Source organism: Podarcis tiliguerta (assembly GCF_965153285.1).
Source record: "Podarcis tiliguerta genome assembly, chromosome: 11".
In the NCBI taxonomy this organism is placed as follows: Eukaryota; Metazoa; Chordata; class Lepidosauria; order Squamata; family Lacertidae; genus Podarcis; species Podarcis tiliguerta.
Window position 1 is genome coordinate 5,918,756 of NC_139544.1, and position 19,648 is coordinate 5,938,403.

Sequence of the window (19,648 nt, forward strand, 5' to 3'; positions counted from 1 at the left end):
CACCTCCAAAACGGAAAACCCTTTCGTCTAGCGGGTTTTCCGTCTTGCGAGGCATTCGTCTTGCGGGGCACCACTGTACTGGATGATTCTAGCACCAGTTTTGTGAGGTTGGAAATTATGATCAGTAAGCCCAATCCAGAAAAAGTCGATAAATAAATAAATAACTCTTAACATATATATTAAAGTTCTTATTTTATCCTCTCTTGCCTCACTCATTGCAATCATCAGGACTTAAATGTGGTCCACTACTTGTGATTCACAATTCAAAAATATGTGTTTCTGGCTATATTCACCATGTTTTCCTGCACACATCTTAAGCACATACAAAAAAGTAGATTCACTTCAGCTCCTTAGCTGAGTTTTACCTACGTAACTGGATTGGCCTGTTTGTGTATGTATGTATGTATGTATGTATGTATGTATGTATTTAAAATTGCCAACAAAGGTCCGTATAGTTAAAGCCATAGTTAAAGCCATGGTTTTCCCAGTAGTGATGTATGGAAGTGAGAGCTGGACCATAAAGAAGGCTGATCGCCGAAGAATTGATGCTTTTGAATTCTAGTGCTGGAGGAGACTCTTGAGAGTCCCATGGACTGCAAGAAGATCAAACCTATCCATTCTGAAGGAAATCAGCCCTGAGTGCTCACTGGAAGGACAGGTCCTGAAGCTGAGGCTCCCACACTTTGGCCACCTCATGAGAAGAGAAGACTCCCTGGAAAAGACCCTGATGTTGGGAAAGATGGAGGGCCCAAGGAGAAGGGGACGACAGAGGACAAGATGGTCGGACAGTGTTCTCGAAGCTAAAAACATGAGTCTGACCAAACTGCGGGAGGCAGTGGAAGACAGATGTGCCTGGCGTGCTCTGGTCCATGGGGTCACGAAGAGTCGGACACGACTAAACGACTAAACAACAACAATTTAAAATAGTTCTATCACACATTTCTTTGCACAGAAAGAAATGCAGCTAACGTGAAAATCATTATTTATTTTTTGAAAAATTAACCAGGGTAAGTCAGAGGGTGTGTGTGTGTAAATATTATAATTAATATAATATAATATAATATAATATAATATAATATAATATAATATAATATAATATAAATTAAATCTGAGTGCATCAACAGAGAAAGCCTTTTCCTTTGTTGAAGCCAAATGTTGGTTTGGAAGAAAGTAGGACCTCTGTAGTATGTGGCAGGCTCATATGTGTCTAGATAGCTTTTCCATTCCTCATTTTTCTTCTACACATACTTTTAAATAAAGAATAAAATATGAATTAAGTCAAACACTTTAAGCACAATTTATGTTTATTGTACTTTTTCAAATTATGTTAAACTGTATCTCTTGCAACACGTTTCTCCTCTCTGAGAGCCAGTGTGGTGTAGTGGTTAAGAGCGGTAGACTCGTAATCTGGGGAACCGGGTTCGCGTCTCCGCTCCTCCACCTGCAGCTGCTGGGTGACCTTGGGCCAGTCACACTTCTCTGAAGTCTCTCAGCCCCACTCACCTCACAGAGTGTTTGTTGTGGGCGAGGAAGGGAAAGGAGAATGTTAGCCGCTTTGAGACTCCTTAAAGGGAGTGAAAGGCGGGATATCAAATCCAAACTCTTCTTCTTATTTCACGGATATTAAAGATACAGTAGCAGCAGAGATTGTATCTGGATTAAAGCTAAATTAGAGGTAGATTCTATACCTTGCCCAAGTATAAATTTGTACGTCTTCTTAATAGAACTCTGAGCAGGAAAAACTAATGTAACATCTCTTTGCTGAATCAAAATTGTTTTTTTGTGAAGTTCCTCATTCAGATGACAATTTAGTAGCTGCCAGGTCATGCAGCACTTCAACGTTTTTATTGATTCTTTTAATGGAGTCCAAATCAGGCACAAAGTGGCAACCATATAAATGAAGTATCTTCAGTCTGGGGGGGAAAAAACAACATTTGTAGATAGTTCATTAATTTATTTTACTAGTCATCTGGCAGCCACAGAATAAGTCCCTGAAAATATGTTGCTTCCTTTTAAAAAATGCCAGAGGGCCTTTCCTGTAAGATGCTCCGCAGATAGTAGGATGAATGTGCATTACGTGCGCCACTGAAGCCTCTACCAAGTAGCTGTTGACTTTCTGGGAGTTTATAGAGTTTTATCATCTGTTAATGGGGTTATTTTAGTTGGGGTGGTGACAGAATGAGTAGACCACAGGCGTTTCATGCCAAAGGTCCAGGTTCAATCCTCAGCATCTCTAGGTACAGCTGAAAAAGACCCATGAAAAGCTGCGGCCGGTCAGTGTACATGTCCTTTCTCCAACCTGATGCCCTCTAGATGTTTTGTACTACAACTCCCATCATCCCTGATCACTGGCTACACTGGCTGGAGCTGATGGAGCTTGTACCCAAAACATCTAGAGAGCACGATCTGATTTGATATAAGGCAGCATTCTTTTTTCTTTCTTTTTAATAGCTTTTATTTTGCTGAAACAGGTACATATAAATATAAACAACCAAAAATTACAAAGGAAAATTCCTTAATAGTAATAAAAAAAACTACAAAAACTACAAAAAATATCAAAGTACATGGCACAGAACATAAGCAACTATGGGAAATATAAAAGAAAAGGGAAAGAAAGGAAAGAAAGAAAAAAGAAAAAGGGGGGGAAAGGAAGATGAGCCAAAGCAGGAAAGCTCATCAACTGTACACTTCCGTCAAGCTCACAACAGATCATGATTCTTATCAATTAGCTCTATCTGCATTCCAAAGGAATCCCTCATCTTGGTATCAGGGAGCATTTCTCTATGCGGCATCATTCTAAACATAGCCAGATCTTTCTTGCTGAGCCCTTGTCCCCTAAATAATTATTTAAACATTCCCATTCTTCTTTCACCAACTTTTTAGGTTTATCTCTTATTGCATCTGTCAGCTTTGCGAGCTCCAAGTACTCACACAATTTGACTACCCATTCCTCTTTAGTGGGTATATTTTTATCTTTCCAGTGTTTTGCCACTATAACCCTTGCTGCTGACGTTGCATACATAAATAGCCTAGTTTTGTTTTTGGGAATATTATCTGAAACCATTCCTAGTAAAAATTCTTCCGGTTTCTTGCTAAATGTAGTTTTTATCAATCTCTTTATCTCTTCATAAATCATATTCCAAAATCTTTGTATCTCTAGACAGGACCACCACATATGGTAGTATGTTCCTATCTGTTCCTTACATTGCCAGCACTTGTTATTGTTTGATTTATTTATTTTTGCAAGTTTTACAGGGGTCAGGTACCACCTATAGTACATTTTCATAAGATTTTCCCTTATAAGGAAACAAGCCGTGAATTTTATATTTTTAGTCCATAATTCGTTCCAAATATTGGGTTTGATCGTATGTCCCAAGTCCCTCTCCCATTTTACTGTAATTTCTTTTATGCCTTCCTCCTTTCTTTGCCAATTCAAAAGTAGTTTGTACATTTTAGAAAGTGTCTTTTGATTATTATATAAAATATCCTTCTCCAGATAGGATTTTTTTTGTCAAATCCTTTGGTTCTTTTATCCTTTTCAAGGGCGGCTTTTAATTGATAATACTCCAGCCAGGTTATTCCCTTCTGTTTCAATTCACTTAGGTCCTTTATTTTCGGATCACTACTTGTTTCCTCTACTAAATCCTTATATGTTAGCCAATCGCTGTTCATATTCATCCTGTGAACCGACATAGATTCCATTGGTGACAGCCACCATGGTGTTTTGGTTACTACTGATTTCTTACTCCTCTCTCATACTTCATATAATGCCCTTCTCACAATATGATTTAAAAATCCTTTGTGGGATTTAACCTTGTCATAGCCTATGTAGCCATGCCACCCGTACACAATATCCCATCCCTCCAGATCTAGGACTTCCATGTTTTTAATTAATATCCAGTCCAATTAATATCCACCTACATTGTCCTGATCCCCAGCCAGCCAGCAAATAGCCAAACAACAGCAACAAGTGAAAAATAAAAAGGCAGGATAGCGTTACAGTATCTCTAAAGAATTTGTTAAATGAGGAAATGTTTAATGGAGGTTTCACCATCCATTTACCTCAAAGGAGACTAAGGTTACTCACACTGCAAAATAAAACAAACAATAAAGGTCTGGAATGCAAATTGCTCTGGAATGCAATATGACACCACACTCACTGCCTTTAATCTTAACTACAGCGCATTAAAATCTGCACACACACACACACACACATGAATTCTTCCTAATGCAGCTTTGAATAAACTGAACATTGTTTTGGATCCTTGCCTCTCCCTCAGCAACTTCACATTCCTTTGAATGCAAGAAATGGGCCCCTACATACGGCCATACACAGCCTGGGAAGTCCAATTGTATGGAGTTCCTGCTTACATGAACATCAAGGGGCACGAAGCCCTAGGGCTGGATTACACCTTCACCGCCTGCTCATGTTGTCATTGAAAATGACAGCTAAAGATGGATCAAAAGATCATCAAATCTACCATTCTGTTTCTGACAGCAATTTCTGGCGACCAGTGGGGCATGAATCTGATAGCACTACTGCTACCCCACAACTACTGGTATTCATTCTGGCCTCTGCACAGGGAGGCGCCATTTAGCCATTATGGCAAACAAGTGGAAACAGTGCAATGGTTTTCTGCTCCAGTCAAGCCATGCCCTCCTCCAGGATACTCCATCCTACTCTCCAAATACCTTTCCTCGTAATTTAGTTCCAGCAGGGTCCTATTGTTGATCCCTTTACTATTAGGTCAATGAAATCATCAATATCTGGATTGCATTAGAGGAAGTCACACTCACCTTTTGCAATTTTTGCATAATTTCACAACTGCATCCAGGGAGATATTCTTGCAGAAACTCAGCTTCACACATTCCAAAGTCCTGAAGCAGAAGCTAGCCAACAGGCAAACCCTGAAGCCCATAAACAAGACACAAGCTACAAGTTAAGTTCTGCTTTTGAAGTAAGATTTGAAAAGCAATTTTGCTCTATGAAGTCATTTCTCGGATTAGGCACACAGCACATTCTAAACCATCAAACGTCACCTATTCCCGATAGACACAGCACCAGGTGAAAAGCTATTTCATGCTTTAAAGACCAGCTACTTATTTGCAAGATGATTCAGACATTTTTAGGGTATATGTATTCTACAGGATATGGTGCATTTGAACTCCTTAAATCAGCAATGAAAGGCTTTGCTGTAGGAGAAGCCACATTTCAGATTTTCTTAACTTTGTTTCATGTTTCTCCATAAAGTATCGCATTTTTTGCTCTATAAGACTCAATTTTTCCCTCCTAAAAAGTAAGGGGAAATGTGTGTGCGTCTTATGGAGCGAATGCAGGCTGCGCAGCTATCCCAGAAGCCAGAACAGCAAGAGGGATTGCTGCTTTCACTGCGCAGCGATCCCTCTTGCTGTTCTGGCTTTTGAGATTCAGAATATTTTTTTTCTTGTTTTCCTCCTCCAAAAACTAGGTGCGGATTGTGGTCTGGTGTGCCTTATAGAGCGAATAATACAGTATTTATTTTGTCGTTCACTTCTGAAGGTCACATACAGGGTTACCAACTTTTATGGACCAGTTGGTACATTTTGAATTCTGGGAGAGTGTTGTGGGTGCCAGTCACAAAATAGTAGGCATGGGGGGCATGGTATAACACAGAATTAGAGAGCATAGTCATTACCACCTCAAGGACCTCATGTTTATCATAGGAGGTCAGTTATATCCTGCTGGTCCTGATTGTAGACATACATTTGTTAAAGTCACAAGTGCTCTGCTTTCCCTAATGCCAATCCTAAACCAAAAGCTCAGCTGCCCTCCTATGCCCAGTTACCAGGGACTATTCCCCATTAAACCTAAGGAGATTTATTTCTGAAGTAAACAATGTATACCATTGTACCGTAACTTACAGTGATTTCTTAAGGAGTGCAGGGACATCATTTCATGTACGGTAGGAGATATCCCTGAGTCTTGTTGCAAAGTTTTCACATTTTGCACTTGCCATTTGGGGAAAGTCCTCCTTTAACACCCGCCCATACTTACTGTGTACTAGTATTTGCAAAAAACCCAAAAACTTCCACAGAGTACCTGATCTCAGTCAAAACCACCACAGGAAAAGTACATCCTGGTTGCCAGGAAAAAGGGAAGGGAAATCATGGAGATTCCAAGGTCTGCTAAAAAAATAAGATGGAAGCAGGGAAAGCATACTAATGGGGAGCAGAAAATAGAAGTCCAGGGATTTCTACTGTCTGGTATCCAAACAACTCACTTAGCTCTGACTCCACTCATTTGCTTAAAAACACTGACAGACGGGAACAGCCAGACCAGCTCATTTTACCTAAATTGCTTAGAAATTGTTTAGAAGGGCACCTGCACATTTCACCTCATATCTTTCTTTCCAGGAGGGCTAGTTTAGAGTCTGAGAGCCTTAGCCTAGAGGCCCCAATGAAGGCCTTGATGGGTGTCATGGCACCCAGAGGTGCCAGGTTGGCAATCTCTGGATTAAATGTCCAAAACATTCATTAACCATCAGCTTCAATATACTTAACAAGGATGAAGCTGGGGGGGGGTATTGGTTTATTTTTGTTCTTTTTTCTTATGCATTTTGTGTGGTTTTGTATCCTGAGATTTACAGATGAGATTTAGTAAATTAATAAAAATAATATTATTCAAGTATTTCAGAGCCTTCAAGATACTGATCTGCTTGCAGACAGTGGGAGTGGAGGGCAATGCAATCAAGAAAGTCCGTCAATATTATTACAGCAATTTAGCTGAATGTGCTGCAGTCTGAATAACTGCAAGGAGGACATGTTCCAGTGCTGTGACATTTAAATCCACTTAGTTCATAGAAGAAAAATAGCTATATGAGAAGCAGCTGGAAACATTTATGAAAATAATGGAATCAAAAAGTTAAACAGAGCAGACCAATCGGACGAAGCTTAGATAGTCCAGCAGTGCTAGAATGCATCTAAAGAACATAACGCACTTACAATTATATAGCTGTTGCCATAGCTACCTAGGAAACAGTCCTAATGCTCTGCAAATCAGAATGGCAAATTGAAGGGTTCGGGGAAAAGCTCTTAGGTTATTTTGTCTACTCTCCACTCTGGATCTTAATTAGCAGATCCTCAGCTTCAGGGGGTGAAAATCCAGTCATGACGAAAAGGGAGATTACAAATTATACCTACTGGTAACAACTGGAGCTTAGTAGCCGCTGATGCACACCAGGTTACTTTAGCAACAACAAAAACCACTCTCCTTTTTAAATGTAGATAATAAACTAATCAGAAATAGTCTTTATGCTCTACTGATGTGTCAGTTACACAAGGTACATAGCCTGAAAGGGAGATAGTGAAACTCCAAATTTTGCCTGAAAATAAATCCGTTCAAACCACAAATTTGGAGCTGAACTGTTCCGCCCTGCCTCATTCCCCAGGCAGGCTGCAGAAACATGGGTGTCAGGAGGGCAGCTCCACCGTACCAATTACTGGCTGCTACTGTTTGAAGGTCAGATTACATTTTTATTGCATATTTCCTTGAACACGTCACTTGCAAAACGTCCTCAAACACCCTACCCTCTTTTGCTGGTTGCAGTGGAACTTAAATCAAGGAAAGAAAGCTTCCGGCATCTCCCCGCCAAAGCTTGAACTCCAATGTCAGTGACCTCTTTACAGCCACTAACATCCAGGTACCTGCAGCAATTTTAAAGAAAGAAAGAAAAAACCAGCATCCATATATAGCAATCAGCTGATTATGTAGATCAGAGTTAAGTGTTTAAAGTAGTTACGGCAGCTCCATTTAGTACATGGTTGGTTTTTATGATCCAACCCCATAGCAGACTAAACTAGCAAGAATGCACATAAGGACGGGTGCACCTTACCGGTTGTGTCATGACATTGTTTCAGGGCAGTTCCTGACAATATTTATACGTGGTTACAGAGGAAGAACTTGAGCTTCCCCTTTTAACACTTCCCAGGTAAGATGAGAAGCAGGAATTTGCACAGATGTGCACAGAGCTCACACATTTCACCAAAGAGGAGATTCACAAGTTCATGTTTCCTGTGTCACCACTTGTAACACTGAAAATTTTTTTATAGTACGAAACTCTCATTTCTTGCAAAAAGGAAATGGGAAAAAAGAGAAAGTTAAATTAAAGTACATTTGTTTCATTTGTGGTCATTAAACAAGCAAATCTCCAAACTTGGCTTTTGATTCTCTTGTCTGCAGTATTAATTTAAACAATTTCATACCACAAGGTAAAATTATAAAGCTGTAATAAAACACTCTGCTGTGAAGCATCTTGTAAATAATCCATAATGATTTTATAAAAGCTTTCTACTTTATCTCTGCCACATGGTTTGTTGGACAACTAATTAACCAATTAGGAGATGATGCATAAAAAAGTTATGATGGTGTGTCTTCAGTCCAAATAAATACAGTGGTACCTCGGGTTACAGACGCTTCAGGTTACATATGCTTCAGATTACAGACTCCGCTAACTCAGAAATAGTGCTTCAGGTTAAGAACTTTGCTTCAGGATGAGAACAGAAATCGTGCTCCAGCGGTGCGGCAGCAGCAGGAGGCCCCATTAGCTAAAGTGGTGCTTCAGGTTAAGAACAGTTTCAGGTTAAGTACAGACCTCCGGAACGAATTAGGTACTTAAACCGAGGTACCACTGTATATTGAATGAGTTATCAAGTAAGAGCACTGTATAAAATAAAACAATGAGTACAAGCCAGTTTTATCCACCCTTCAAACTTGTCACCATGAACTCAAAAAATCAAAGGCAATCTAAGAATACAACTGGTCGTCAGCCAGGAAAAAGCTAATCTTTCAAGGATTAAGTGGTAATAATGCTGACAAAATTCCATGCTACTCAAATAACTGACTAACTCTGTTTTAGAACCAAGATAAATGCTTCCTTAAAAAGTCATTCTACACACACCAATTGCTGTCTTTGGGCTTTCCAAAGACTGCCATTATTGGGGAATCCCTTTCACCAAAGTCAGTCAAGGAATGGTGTAATGCCCCCACTGAGAATGGGTTTTGTTATTATATGCTCCATCCCAATCCCTCACACAAATTTCCCTTGTATGCAGTATTATAAAAGGGTTATTCATTACACTATTAAGTCTGGTGTGTTGGTGGCCTGTAAGACCTTTAAGTCCAGAGTTGAAAGATTGCTCACGCCATTGAATAACAAATGCATTTACAATAGCTAGTCTTCAAACATACCTGATTGCTGGTAAGCCAATGCTGATTTCTAAAAGGCTTAGATCAGTTACTTGGGAGCATGAATTGAGAACCAAACTTTCCAGTTTAGGACATTTCTTCACAATTAAATGTACAACACAATCCCTCACCTGCAGCCCAACAGGAGAGAGAAAAAGGAAACACAACTCTTCATCCTTATTGCCACTGTCATGCAGGCCTCTCTATTGCAGTTTCAACCAATTGAAAAGGAAGGAATGCATCAATATATAATACAGTGGTGCCTCGCAAGACAAAAAGAATCCGTTCCATGAGTCTCTTCGTCTAGCGGTTTTTCCGTCTTGCGAAGCAACCCTATTAGCGGATTAGCGCTATTAGCGGTTTAGCGGCTATTAGCAGCTATTAAAGGCTTAAGGGATTAGCGGATTAGCTGCTAAAAGGCTATTAGCAGCTTAGTGCCTTAGAAAAAGGGGGTGGGGAGCGAAAAAAAATCGCAAGAATCGCAAGACATTTTCGTCTTGCGAAGCAAGCCCATAGAGAAATTCGTCCTGCGAAGCGCATTGAAAAACGGAAAACCCTTTCGTCTAGCGGGTTTTCCGTCTTGCGAGGCATTCGTCTTGCGGGGCACCACTGTAGTCACAGGCCAGCAGACTGGCCAGTTGGCTATGCTAGTTGTGACAGTCTTATCAACCACAGCAGTCCTACGCAAAACAAGAGGCACTTTTCCTGAGTCTCTTCAAGATTTGTTCTGCTGTGAAATAAAAACCACCTACTCAAAAAACGTACTCGCATAAGATGGCAAAATAGCAGCTGTTAAGAAAACAAATACTGAGAATGCACAGTCATATGGCAATAAACTTTTATATAGCTCACTGCTGTTTTTCTCCTCCGCAGTTCTGACACAATCGCAGACAACATGAAATATATATATATATCAACATGACTTTTGCATTATAGTAATAATTATAATAAACCACCACATCTATCTTCCCTCTGAAGTTGCTTCAACAGACGGAGTCCTCATGCTGAAAATACTTCATCCGTCAGCAGGCAAGTTAAATGCAATTAGCCTAATTTGCACTCCATGCGCATGAACATGGTTGATGCTGTATCACAGTTGGACAATATGCTGTATTTAATAATAAATCAGCGTTGTGCTGGAATTAACTCAACTTGTGGTGGCAAACTTTGATTTAAACCATTCACAGTTTGCCACAAGCAAATTTTAGTCACTGCTGAATATAGCCACAAGCGTAATTCCAATGAAAACTGTTCTATCCCATTTGTGGCCCCCTTTTTTTTAACTCACCCTCTGATTTAGAAGTCTCCGCCCACCTTGCTATCACCATTTTCTAACCTAACTTCACAACACTGAACACTAGAACTTTTTAAAAAGTGCTAAGTGGGATTTCAGATTTCCAGTAAGAACTTTTAACCTGTACACGTGAGCCTTGAATTCATGAATACCCGTGATTCAGATCTTTCTTTTGCCCACGTTCAGCACATACACAGCAATTTATTCCACACAAATGAAGACAGGGGAACAAGGGGGGTGGGGACTACCTGCTTACCATATTGAGCCCCGTAAGGTTAACACTAGTTAGCTTTTTCATAGAGCTTATGACTTTCGCCAAGCACTCCTCAGAAACCTTGTGAATTCTGCCAATGTTCAGCACCTCTAGATCTGGACACTTCACAGCCACGGATCTCAAGCATTCGTCAGTAAGAGAATGGCACCCAAATATTTCCAGCTTCTTAAGGCTAGAAAAGACAAGATAGAGAAAAGTAACATGGTTTTCTAATACTATCAGTTCAATGATCATTAAACCACCACTGTTTAATATACTTGTCCAGAATATGTGTGTGTGTGTGTGTGTGTGTGTGTGTATATATATATTCTTGTTTTACAGAAGTAAGTGTAATGTCTCTCGTATTTTTCCATGTAACATTTTTTCAAATCCATTTCATTTGTTGAGACATTAGGGAGAGAGAGAAAAGGGGGTGGAGGGAGGGAAGATGCGCAGGGGTGGGGTTGGGTGGCGATGTTTCTATTATGCTTAATGTATGTAGGGTTTGGTGTCAATATATTTTAACTGTATCATAACTGTACTGATTCCACAACTCCAACATGAAACAGCTTAAGGAAGTAGTTGATAAAACTATTGAGTTAATGAAATTGTATCTCAAATGCTCTAAATAGGTTCATTTGTGCAATTTCACAAATTGGAAATGCTATAAAAAGAATAACCCAGTGTTCACACCAAGATCAGCAACAACCAGCTATTACTTTTTTGATGTCATAAAAGTATTAGGCATCTTATGCTATTAAATATACAATATAGAAGGCTTATGTTATATGTTTAGTATATTTTTCCTCCATTTATTATTAATAAAAACAATGGTCATAATTACACTTCCAGAATATGGGGGGAAATAAGATATTTAAACAGAATATCTGCAGAATTGCAATTACAAAATATCTGTGAAATTGAATACAATACTGAATTCTATTTCAAAAGGAATTAACCAAGATGAAAAAGGAGGGAGTGAGAGAATCTGTGTCATAACCCTTTTAATAAGAGTCAGTGTGATGTAGTGGTTAAGAGCAGTAGTCTCGTAATCTGGGGAACCAGGTTCGCGTCTCTGCTCCTCCACGTGCAGCTGCTGGGCCAGTCACACTTCTCTGAAGTCTCTCAGCCCCACTCACCCCCACAGAGTGTTTGTTGTGGGGGAGGAAGGGAAAGGAGAATGTTAGCCGCTTTGAGACTCCTGAAGAGGAGTGAAAGGCGGGATATCAAATCCAAACTCTTTTTCTTAATAACAGAATAAATCTTAACCAGCCTCACCAAACCTGACTTCAAAACAGGGTAAAACCGCAATATATTTTCATTAACCCCAAATCCTTGCTAAAGTCAATAAATGGCTGCCCATTTGATTAACGTGATCAGGATTTGAAGCAGCTTAGAATGTTAACTGGTGGCAGACCCAAGTATTGGGGTACAGATTGACTGCGGTATTTCAATACCACAAAAATACTCTGCAAAGATTAAACTTCAAGGGGGAGACATTTTAAAACACTAGGGTGGAATGGAATGACGTGCAATGATGTAAAGGGTGTGTTTGGTTTAACCAGGAAAAAAATATATTTGCTTCCAACTAAAAACAGCAGGTTGGCAGGTAAATAGTTAGCATAAATAGAGGGAAGGAGGTGAGGGCTAACTCGGGGTGTGGACAGCTGGCTTAGGCGCCTAGGCAGCAAGAGTTATGAGATGGCACAACAGGATCAGGAGGTTCCAGAGACTGGGTGAAAGCCCAGGCAGGTGCCCAAAGATGCTGTATACCCAACGCCAGCCCTGCTCAAGGACACGGTTAGTGGGAAAGCAACCTTTCACCTTTAACTATGCCAATGGTTCCCAAACTGTGATCCACAAGCTTCACTCAGGTGGCCCACAGCATGTCTGTGAAGAACGGCAGGAGTTGCCACTGCGAATCCTGGGTGTGGTTGTTGCTCCTTTGCTCAAGGAACTTGGCAGCCCACCCACAAGGTGAGCAGGATGGCGTAGAAGTGAAAGGAGGAGGGGGGAATCAACTGGAAAGGAGCAGAGGGGATTAGGAGCACGAAAAACAGAGCAAGAGGAAGGGAATAAAGAAAAACAAATAAAAGACGCAATAAAAACACAATTGAAATCATACAGCATCTTAGCGCAATTGCTGCAGCAGGTGGACAAGCCATCAAGTGGTCTGCCAAGGCCCTCAGCAGATGTCAAGTGGTCCATGAGGGAGAAAGTCTGGGAGCCACTGGATTTATTGAACCAAGCGTGGGAAATGACTGTACATTATAGTCATGTGGCTTAGTATCCAAGTTCTGATGTTACAACGTAAACATTTTGGTCAAAGCAAGAGCAGGGAGGCAAACAGAAATATTATATCTTTTAACCAAGGGACTCTGAATGAACTCTGGCTATGTTAATTTGTAAAAAGGCACAACAGTTCACAGTTCATTACTTGAAGGGAGCATCACTTTAGGACTAGAATTAGGAGGCAGCAATAAATGAAAATCATAGCTGCAAACTATAGCTTCAAAACTTCAGATCTCACAACTTTCTGTGCTTGTGGCCTGTCCCCATATCAGTAAACATATCTGATCAGTGAAAGCTCAGCTGGGCATTTCCCCTCCAGACTTCAGTGAATATGTGCATTTGCAGTAGAAAACTGGTCAAGGCAGTCCAAATTTCAAGTTTTGTTCTTCCAACCCGCAGTTCAGAATTTCCTCTGGTAAAAATGATCTTGATGTGGGTGAAGACATATAACATGGTGGATAACTAACACTGTTTGCATATCTTCATGAAATTCCAATTATAATACGCTTTGGTAACTTGGACCTTTATCAACAAGAATACTGATTAACAGAGCAATCAGCTTCATATTTACTTAGAAGTCTCACCATTTTCAATAAGGTTTGCACCTTAATGAATATTACAACTGTGACACCTTTTTCCCCAAGCTGAGGCGTCACAATAACTGGACCAACAAAGAGACAATAATTTTTTGCAAGGAAGATTTTCACCAGAATTCATTGACTTGCCAAACACCATTATATAGAAAACCCTGAAAATCTCCTTATTTGGTATAAGCTGGGCAGAACTGAGACAGTTAGGTTCCCTAACAGTAAATAGCTTGTGTGACATATTTGTTACGTGTGCAGCGCCATGAACTTCAGAACAGATATATTAAATCATGGAGCACATGGGGAAAACTGCATCTTATTCAACATCCTACGAAGTGCCAATGGCAGCTTCTCTCTCTGGCTGAATAACAACTTTGGGAGGGGACCATTTCGACCAAAATCAACAAGCACAGGTAAAGGACTAACCTACCCCTCCCAACACATCATAGTGCTAATTCTGAGTAGTTGCTGTTTATTTACTTTAAAAACCAGATACATAAAATGCATTCACACATTTTACATATTGTCTAACTTGGCCCTCAGGTGACAGACTGTGGGTTCTGTTAAAAGTGGTAGATTAATGTGAAAACATGTGCAGTTAAGCAATTCAGATATGCTGAAATAACGCTTCCAGATGGGGCTTAATTTGCAAACTGAAATATTGCAAGTGATTGGTTGTCAACAGGTTTTTTTTATATTTTTATTAGATTTACCTCAGAGAGGTTAAATCCAGATTAAATGGGTGGGGGGAGAATACAGCCTGACATTTTGACGCCAACAACACTGGGTGGCTACTTTAAAAAAAAAAATCTATCTGTGGTAGATCCTGCAATAAACAACTTCCTGAAAAGGCCCAAAGTAGCTTTTCACCAGAGAGAAATCCATGTAGGCTGTACCCACAAAGGAAGTTAAAAATATTTTTCATAAAGTGAAAACCTAAGGAAACTCTGGGAAAACAATAAGAAAAACAAATGTGCGACAGCAAATCAGGCAGGCGACATTCTGATTTATTTATCAGTAGCTCCTGGCTGTGTTGTTCCTGCCATGTCTTAAGCGGCTTTGTTATATTTTCCTGCATTATCGCAGATGTCTTCGCAGTCATACTTGCACTCTGTGCTGAAACACAAATTCATCGTATGCTTTTATTGCACTCAGCTGGAGTATTCCATGTCATTAAAGTGCATCTGCCATGTGTAAACACATCAGCAAGAAGAATCATCGCACTATGCCACGCTCTGAAATTTTGCAATAAAAAGAACAGTCAAATTATGATGGGGAAAGAAGCCCTTGTTGGAATCAGTCATCATATGAGAGCATCTTTTTAGCAATCAAGGCAAGGAGCCAATACTGATTAAGCCACTTAAAATAAGGTATTTTGTGTCTTGTTCTGTTCTAATTTTACAGCCATGACAATCAAAAAGTAACTTCTCAGCAGATTATATTCATGTAAATCTGACGCCGGAGATATCAAGGAAAACTCGTTTTGGCTCTATGTCACTTCACATAGCTGCTGATGCCATGTTAGGTCGGAAGTCAGGTGCTACAGTATTAGAAGGGAACAGTGTCTTCCCTAACATTGGGCCCTGGAGTTCTGCTGCCTGACCCTAATACTACTGGCATAGTGGCTTAAATGGCAAAGTCAGTGCTATTTTTCTAGAAAAAGAGGTGCCGGAACTCACCATGAACGCCTACCTCGTTCTCTTATAATGGAAATGGCGCCCACCAGAGAGGTGCTGGAACTGAGTTCCAGTGAGTTCCTGTTGGGGGGGAAAGCCCTGTGCAAAGTAATGATTGAACAGAGGCGAAACTAGGCTTTATTTCACATAGGTCAAAGACCTCCCTTGCACATCTGTGTACACACATACACAGGCTGGGAGCCTTAATGGCACCCCTCTGGAGGCTTTACCTGGGGCAAAAAACCTGGCTAGTCCTGTCCCCCGTCGCTACAGCTTGAACTAGACATAACATATTCAAAACATCTTTACATTTAATGTGCATTTTAAAAATGAATATAGTAGCTGCTGGGGGGGGGGGGGGTTATAATTATCAAGATTGTAGCAGGCATTGATGGAGCATTTAATCTTTCCCTCCCCTGCTGTGGTCCTGATGAAAATCACTCTTCTAGAGCTGCTATTTGCATTGGGATGAAAGCTCCCATTCCTCAGTTTTGAAATACCTTCTTCTTTAATTTAAAAAGATAAACCTCCTGTATTTTGTTTTGTTGTTGTCTTTGCAATGAGTAGGCTTTTAAAAATAGGAACTGTTACTCACAGGAATTAATAAAATACAATTCTTTAAGCATAAATGATCCAAAATGGAAAGAAGAGCCAGCATTCTGAAAATATTGAAGGAATTAGAGCAAATCAATACAGATTAGACAGAGCAGTACAAAAAGCAATTCCCAGACAGTCCTGTACAGAGTCTCAAATAAACAGCCTGGAACATCAAGTCCAAAGGCTCAACAACAAAAGAACCTCTTGAATTCAGATACTTCATACATATTAAGCAGAATGAACCACCTAAGTAGAATGACCCATCTAAATTAAGATGCCTCTTAATGGAAAGGAATGGAGTTTTGGTTTTTTATAATGCAGAAGTATATGTGGGCATGATCTCATACAACAAATAATTGGAGAAGCCAGATCTTTACAGACTGTGTATACTGATGGTTTTGTTTCTAACCACTATGAAAAAACTACTATGTACCTAAGATATAATGAAATACAAACAAGCTAGAATTACGTGGAGCAGGAGGGATGGGCCCACAACTCATATTTCTTTATTTATGCACATATATACAATAGCCTAATAGTCCAGCCTTGGCATGTCTTACCTTCCAGATTTCACGGTATAGCATGGGTTTAGTTCTCATTGATTTGTTACTGAACCTGCTGGGAGTTGCACCTTCATGCAAATACTAAATGTTTCTATTTTTGGATGCCATAGACGATAACATAAATCCTGTAATCCATGGACCCAATTACACGTGACTTTGCCAACATGATTTTGAAGAACACCTGAATAGGGCTCTGTAATGGTTCTAGGGGTTGCTCGTGCGTAAGTTGCCGTTACTCCTGGCTAGGTTGCCTGGTTGAACCCTTGCTGTCTGGACAGCTTCAAGTTCCGTGGCTGCCTCAGTCACTGGCCGAATCTGTCAGTGGGCGTTTCTTAAACCTCTTCCAGCATAGAAGCTGTTTGACGCCCAGTCTCCTCCCCCTTTGCCTGCGCGGAAGTTTTCTGCGCAAAGTGGGTGTGGGCAACGGAGTACTCGTGCCCTCTCCGCTGGTCTCCTGTGAAGAGTCCTGGAGCCACCTCTCCAATTCCCCCATCTGCCCCCCTTCTCCACTGGTGTTACGCTGATTTCCTTCCCCAGCGGATGGGCTACCTCTCCCCTTACTGGGACCCTCTCCACCATCGTCCTGGAGCCTCCTCTCCGCCTCCCGCTCCGATGGCAGTTCCCTGACAGGCTCATATGATGACGAATATAGGCGTAGGTATGATTTGAAGGCCAGAGGTTAATACTAAGGGAAATATTTATTGCACATTCTCTTTAAAGTTCCAAGGCAGCACTGGGTGAGGCATAAAGTAAAGGGGATTGTAAGAAAATTGTAATTACAGAATATAGATCCTGACAGGCTTAAAACTGGCAAAATGAACCGAGGTTGAAGAGAGAAAGAAATAAGCAAAGCTTTGACAGACAGTGGCTACCATCTGTTAACAATGGTTTTGCATTGTATTCATTTCCCATGATATTACATGCCTTTTAATAAGTTTATTGTCTTCATTTGTCTTGTTAGCACACCTTGGATAAAATGCATCATAGGGGTAAAATTAATTTTAAAACATTAACCACTAAACTTTTTGTTGCCCTGGGCAGGCACCTGCTGTATATGAGTCGTAGCCAGCCTGAGACAGACAGTATTTTTTGACTAAAACGTTCTAGGCAACAACCAAATGAAATTGTACCTGAGAAGTTAGTGTGAATTCTAAAAAAAGAGAAATCCTGTCCTTTTCATTTTTATAACTAAATATAGGTTCCGAACCCCAAAGCCTTGTACATACTTTCAGCTTTAATAATTTGGCATTGAATTGGCCAAATGACTATTTCCAAGGAATAGCTCAAAGCAAAATGTAAAAAGCGGTTACTTTTGCAACTGAAAGTTTGTGCTAATTTAAGGCACCAGGCCTCAATAATGCAACATTGTTCTGAGGGCAATTAGCAAAAGGGTATGAGGGAATGTGATGCTAACACCCAACACCAAGATGAAGGTCTACCAGGCTGTGTGCGTTGAGCACTCTGTTTTATGGAAGTGAGTCATGGGCAACTTACAACCGTCAGGGGTGATGCCTCAGCTGTGCTGTGTCAGTAAAAATTTGGGCATCACATGGCAGGACAGAGTTTCAAACAAAGATGTGTTCTCCCAAGCCCACTGTTGGCTTGGTCGTGTCCAAAGAATGGAAGATGGCAGAATCCTCAAGGATGTGTTCTATGAGGAGCTGGCTTCAGGCATGAGCCTAATTGGCAGACCAAGTATGCTTCACAAACATGACATGAAAGCTGGCAACACGAACCTTGCCATGTTGTAATCCCTTGCAGATGACCTTTATGCCTGAAGACAGACAGCCCAGTCATGCATCCATAGCAGTGACCAGAGGAGGAAGGAGTGCTGGAAGGAGTGCAGAAAGAAGAAACACCATAGTGTATCCGCATCAGCACAACCAGAAGCCTTTACCTGTCCCAGCTGAAACAAAGCATGTCTCTACAAAATCAGCTGCTTCTTTGATGACGATTTGTGAATTATGGCATGCTTTTGCACTCATGCCTGTTGTCTTTGTCCACTGAGTTTTCTTGGCAGGGATACTGGAGTGGCTTGCCGGTTCCTACTCCAGGTGGATCACGTTTGGTGAAAACTCTCCACTATGACCTGTTCATCTTGGGTGGCCCTGCACGGCATAACTCATAGCTTCTCTGAGTTATTGAAGCCCCTTCGCCAAGGCAAGGCAGTGATCCATGAAGGCTCCAATACTTCATGAGAAGAGAAGACTCCCTGGAAAAGACCCTGATGTTGGGAAAGACTGCGGGCACAAGGAGAAGGGGATGACAGAGGACGAGATGGTTGGACAGTGTTCTCGAAGCTATGAACATGAGTTTGACCAAACTGCGGGAGGCTGTGGAAGACAGGAGTGCCTGGCGTGCTCTGGTCCATGGGGTCACGAAGAGTCGGACACGACTAAATGACTAAACAACAACAACATTGCACTCATATTCTACTTTGAGCCATCAACATCTGGTTGGCTACTGCAGGAACAATATGCTGGACTAGATAGGCCTTGGTCTGATCCATTTATGTTCTTATCTATGCCAACAACAGCAAATAAATAAAATGCAGTGTTTTCAGAGAGAAAACGCACAACCTTGTGAACCATATATAGCTATGGTGATGCAACAAGCGCTAAATACTCGTATTGTGGTGCAGTTACTGCTGGTATGTGAATTACCTTTTCCCATGCTTTTTAATCAAGGCAGTTACTGCATCATCTGTAATCCGGCATCCATTAGTAGAAAGGCACTGCAATCTAAAACAGAGAGCAACAACAATTATCTTCTTTTATTTGAGCAATTAAGCAATATGCAGCCCAGATTTGAGCTTATGTTATGATTCCTCTACACAGATATTCTACCTACATAGGAGGAAACCTGAAAGCATGAAAGGTAGTATAGATCAGGGGCAAATGGTAGACTAGTAGATTTCTCAAAGACTTGAAATAGATAGACAGGGCTTCTGACACCCAACAGTTTAACAACAGCAAGTAGCAACAACAACGCATTTAGTTAACTAATTATTTGCTATGGCTGGTCATGTATTTCTCAGCCTCCTTGTTCCATCCTCACCTGTTAAATGCAAAATATGTTGCAATATACACCCTCAAAAAAAACAACACCTAGTCTGGAGGACCTCTTAATCTCCTTGTTTCTACAGATCCATTCTACAAAATGG

General features: G+C 40.7%; 1 protein-coding gene and 1 long non-coding RNA gene across 2 annotated transcripts in view; one reads left to right on the forward strand and one right to left on the reverse strand.

The window, feature by feature from the left end:
• Positions 1-1,286: 1,286 nt before the first annotated feature.
• Positions 1,287-19,648, reverse strand: part of LOC310659688 (uncharacterized protein) — a 44,013-nt gene continuing 25,651 nt past the window's right edge. The window contains exons 10-16 of the mRNA XM_083403340.1: positions 19,149-19,226; positions 10,774-10,963; positions 9,227-9,354; positions 7,567-7,683; positions 4,798-4,908; positions 1,602-1,913; positions 1,287-1,354 (exon numbers count right to left, since the gene is read on the reverse strand). Coding sequence (XP_083259466.1) covers positions 1,793-1,913; positions 4,798-4,908; positions 7,567-7,683; positions 9,227-9,354; positions 10,774-10,963; positions 19,149-19,226 — 745 coding nt within the window. The 3' untranslated portion in view covers positions 1,287-1,354; positions 1,602-1,792. The remainder of the gene's footprint in view (positions 1,355-1,601; positions 1,914-4,797; positions 4,909-7,566; positions 7,684-9,226; positions 9,355-10,773; positions 10,964-19,148; positions 19,227-19,648) is intronic.
• On the forward strand, positions 9,388-10,502 carry LOC310659787. Its single transcript, XR_014503006.1, has 2 exons — positions 9,388-9,482; positions 9,839-10,502. It is a non-coding gene; the product is annotated as an uncharacterized lncRNA (long non-coding RNA).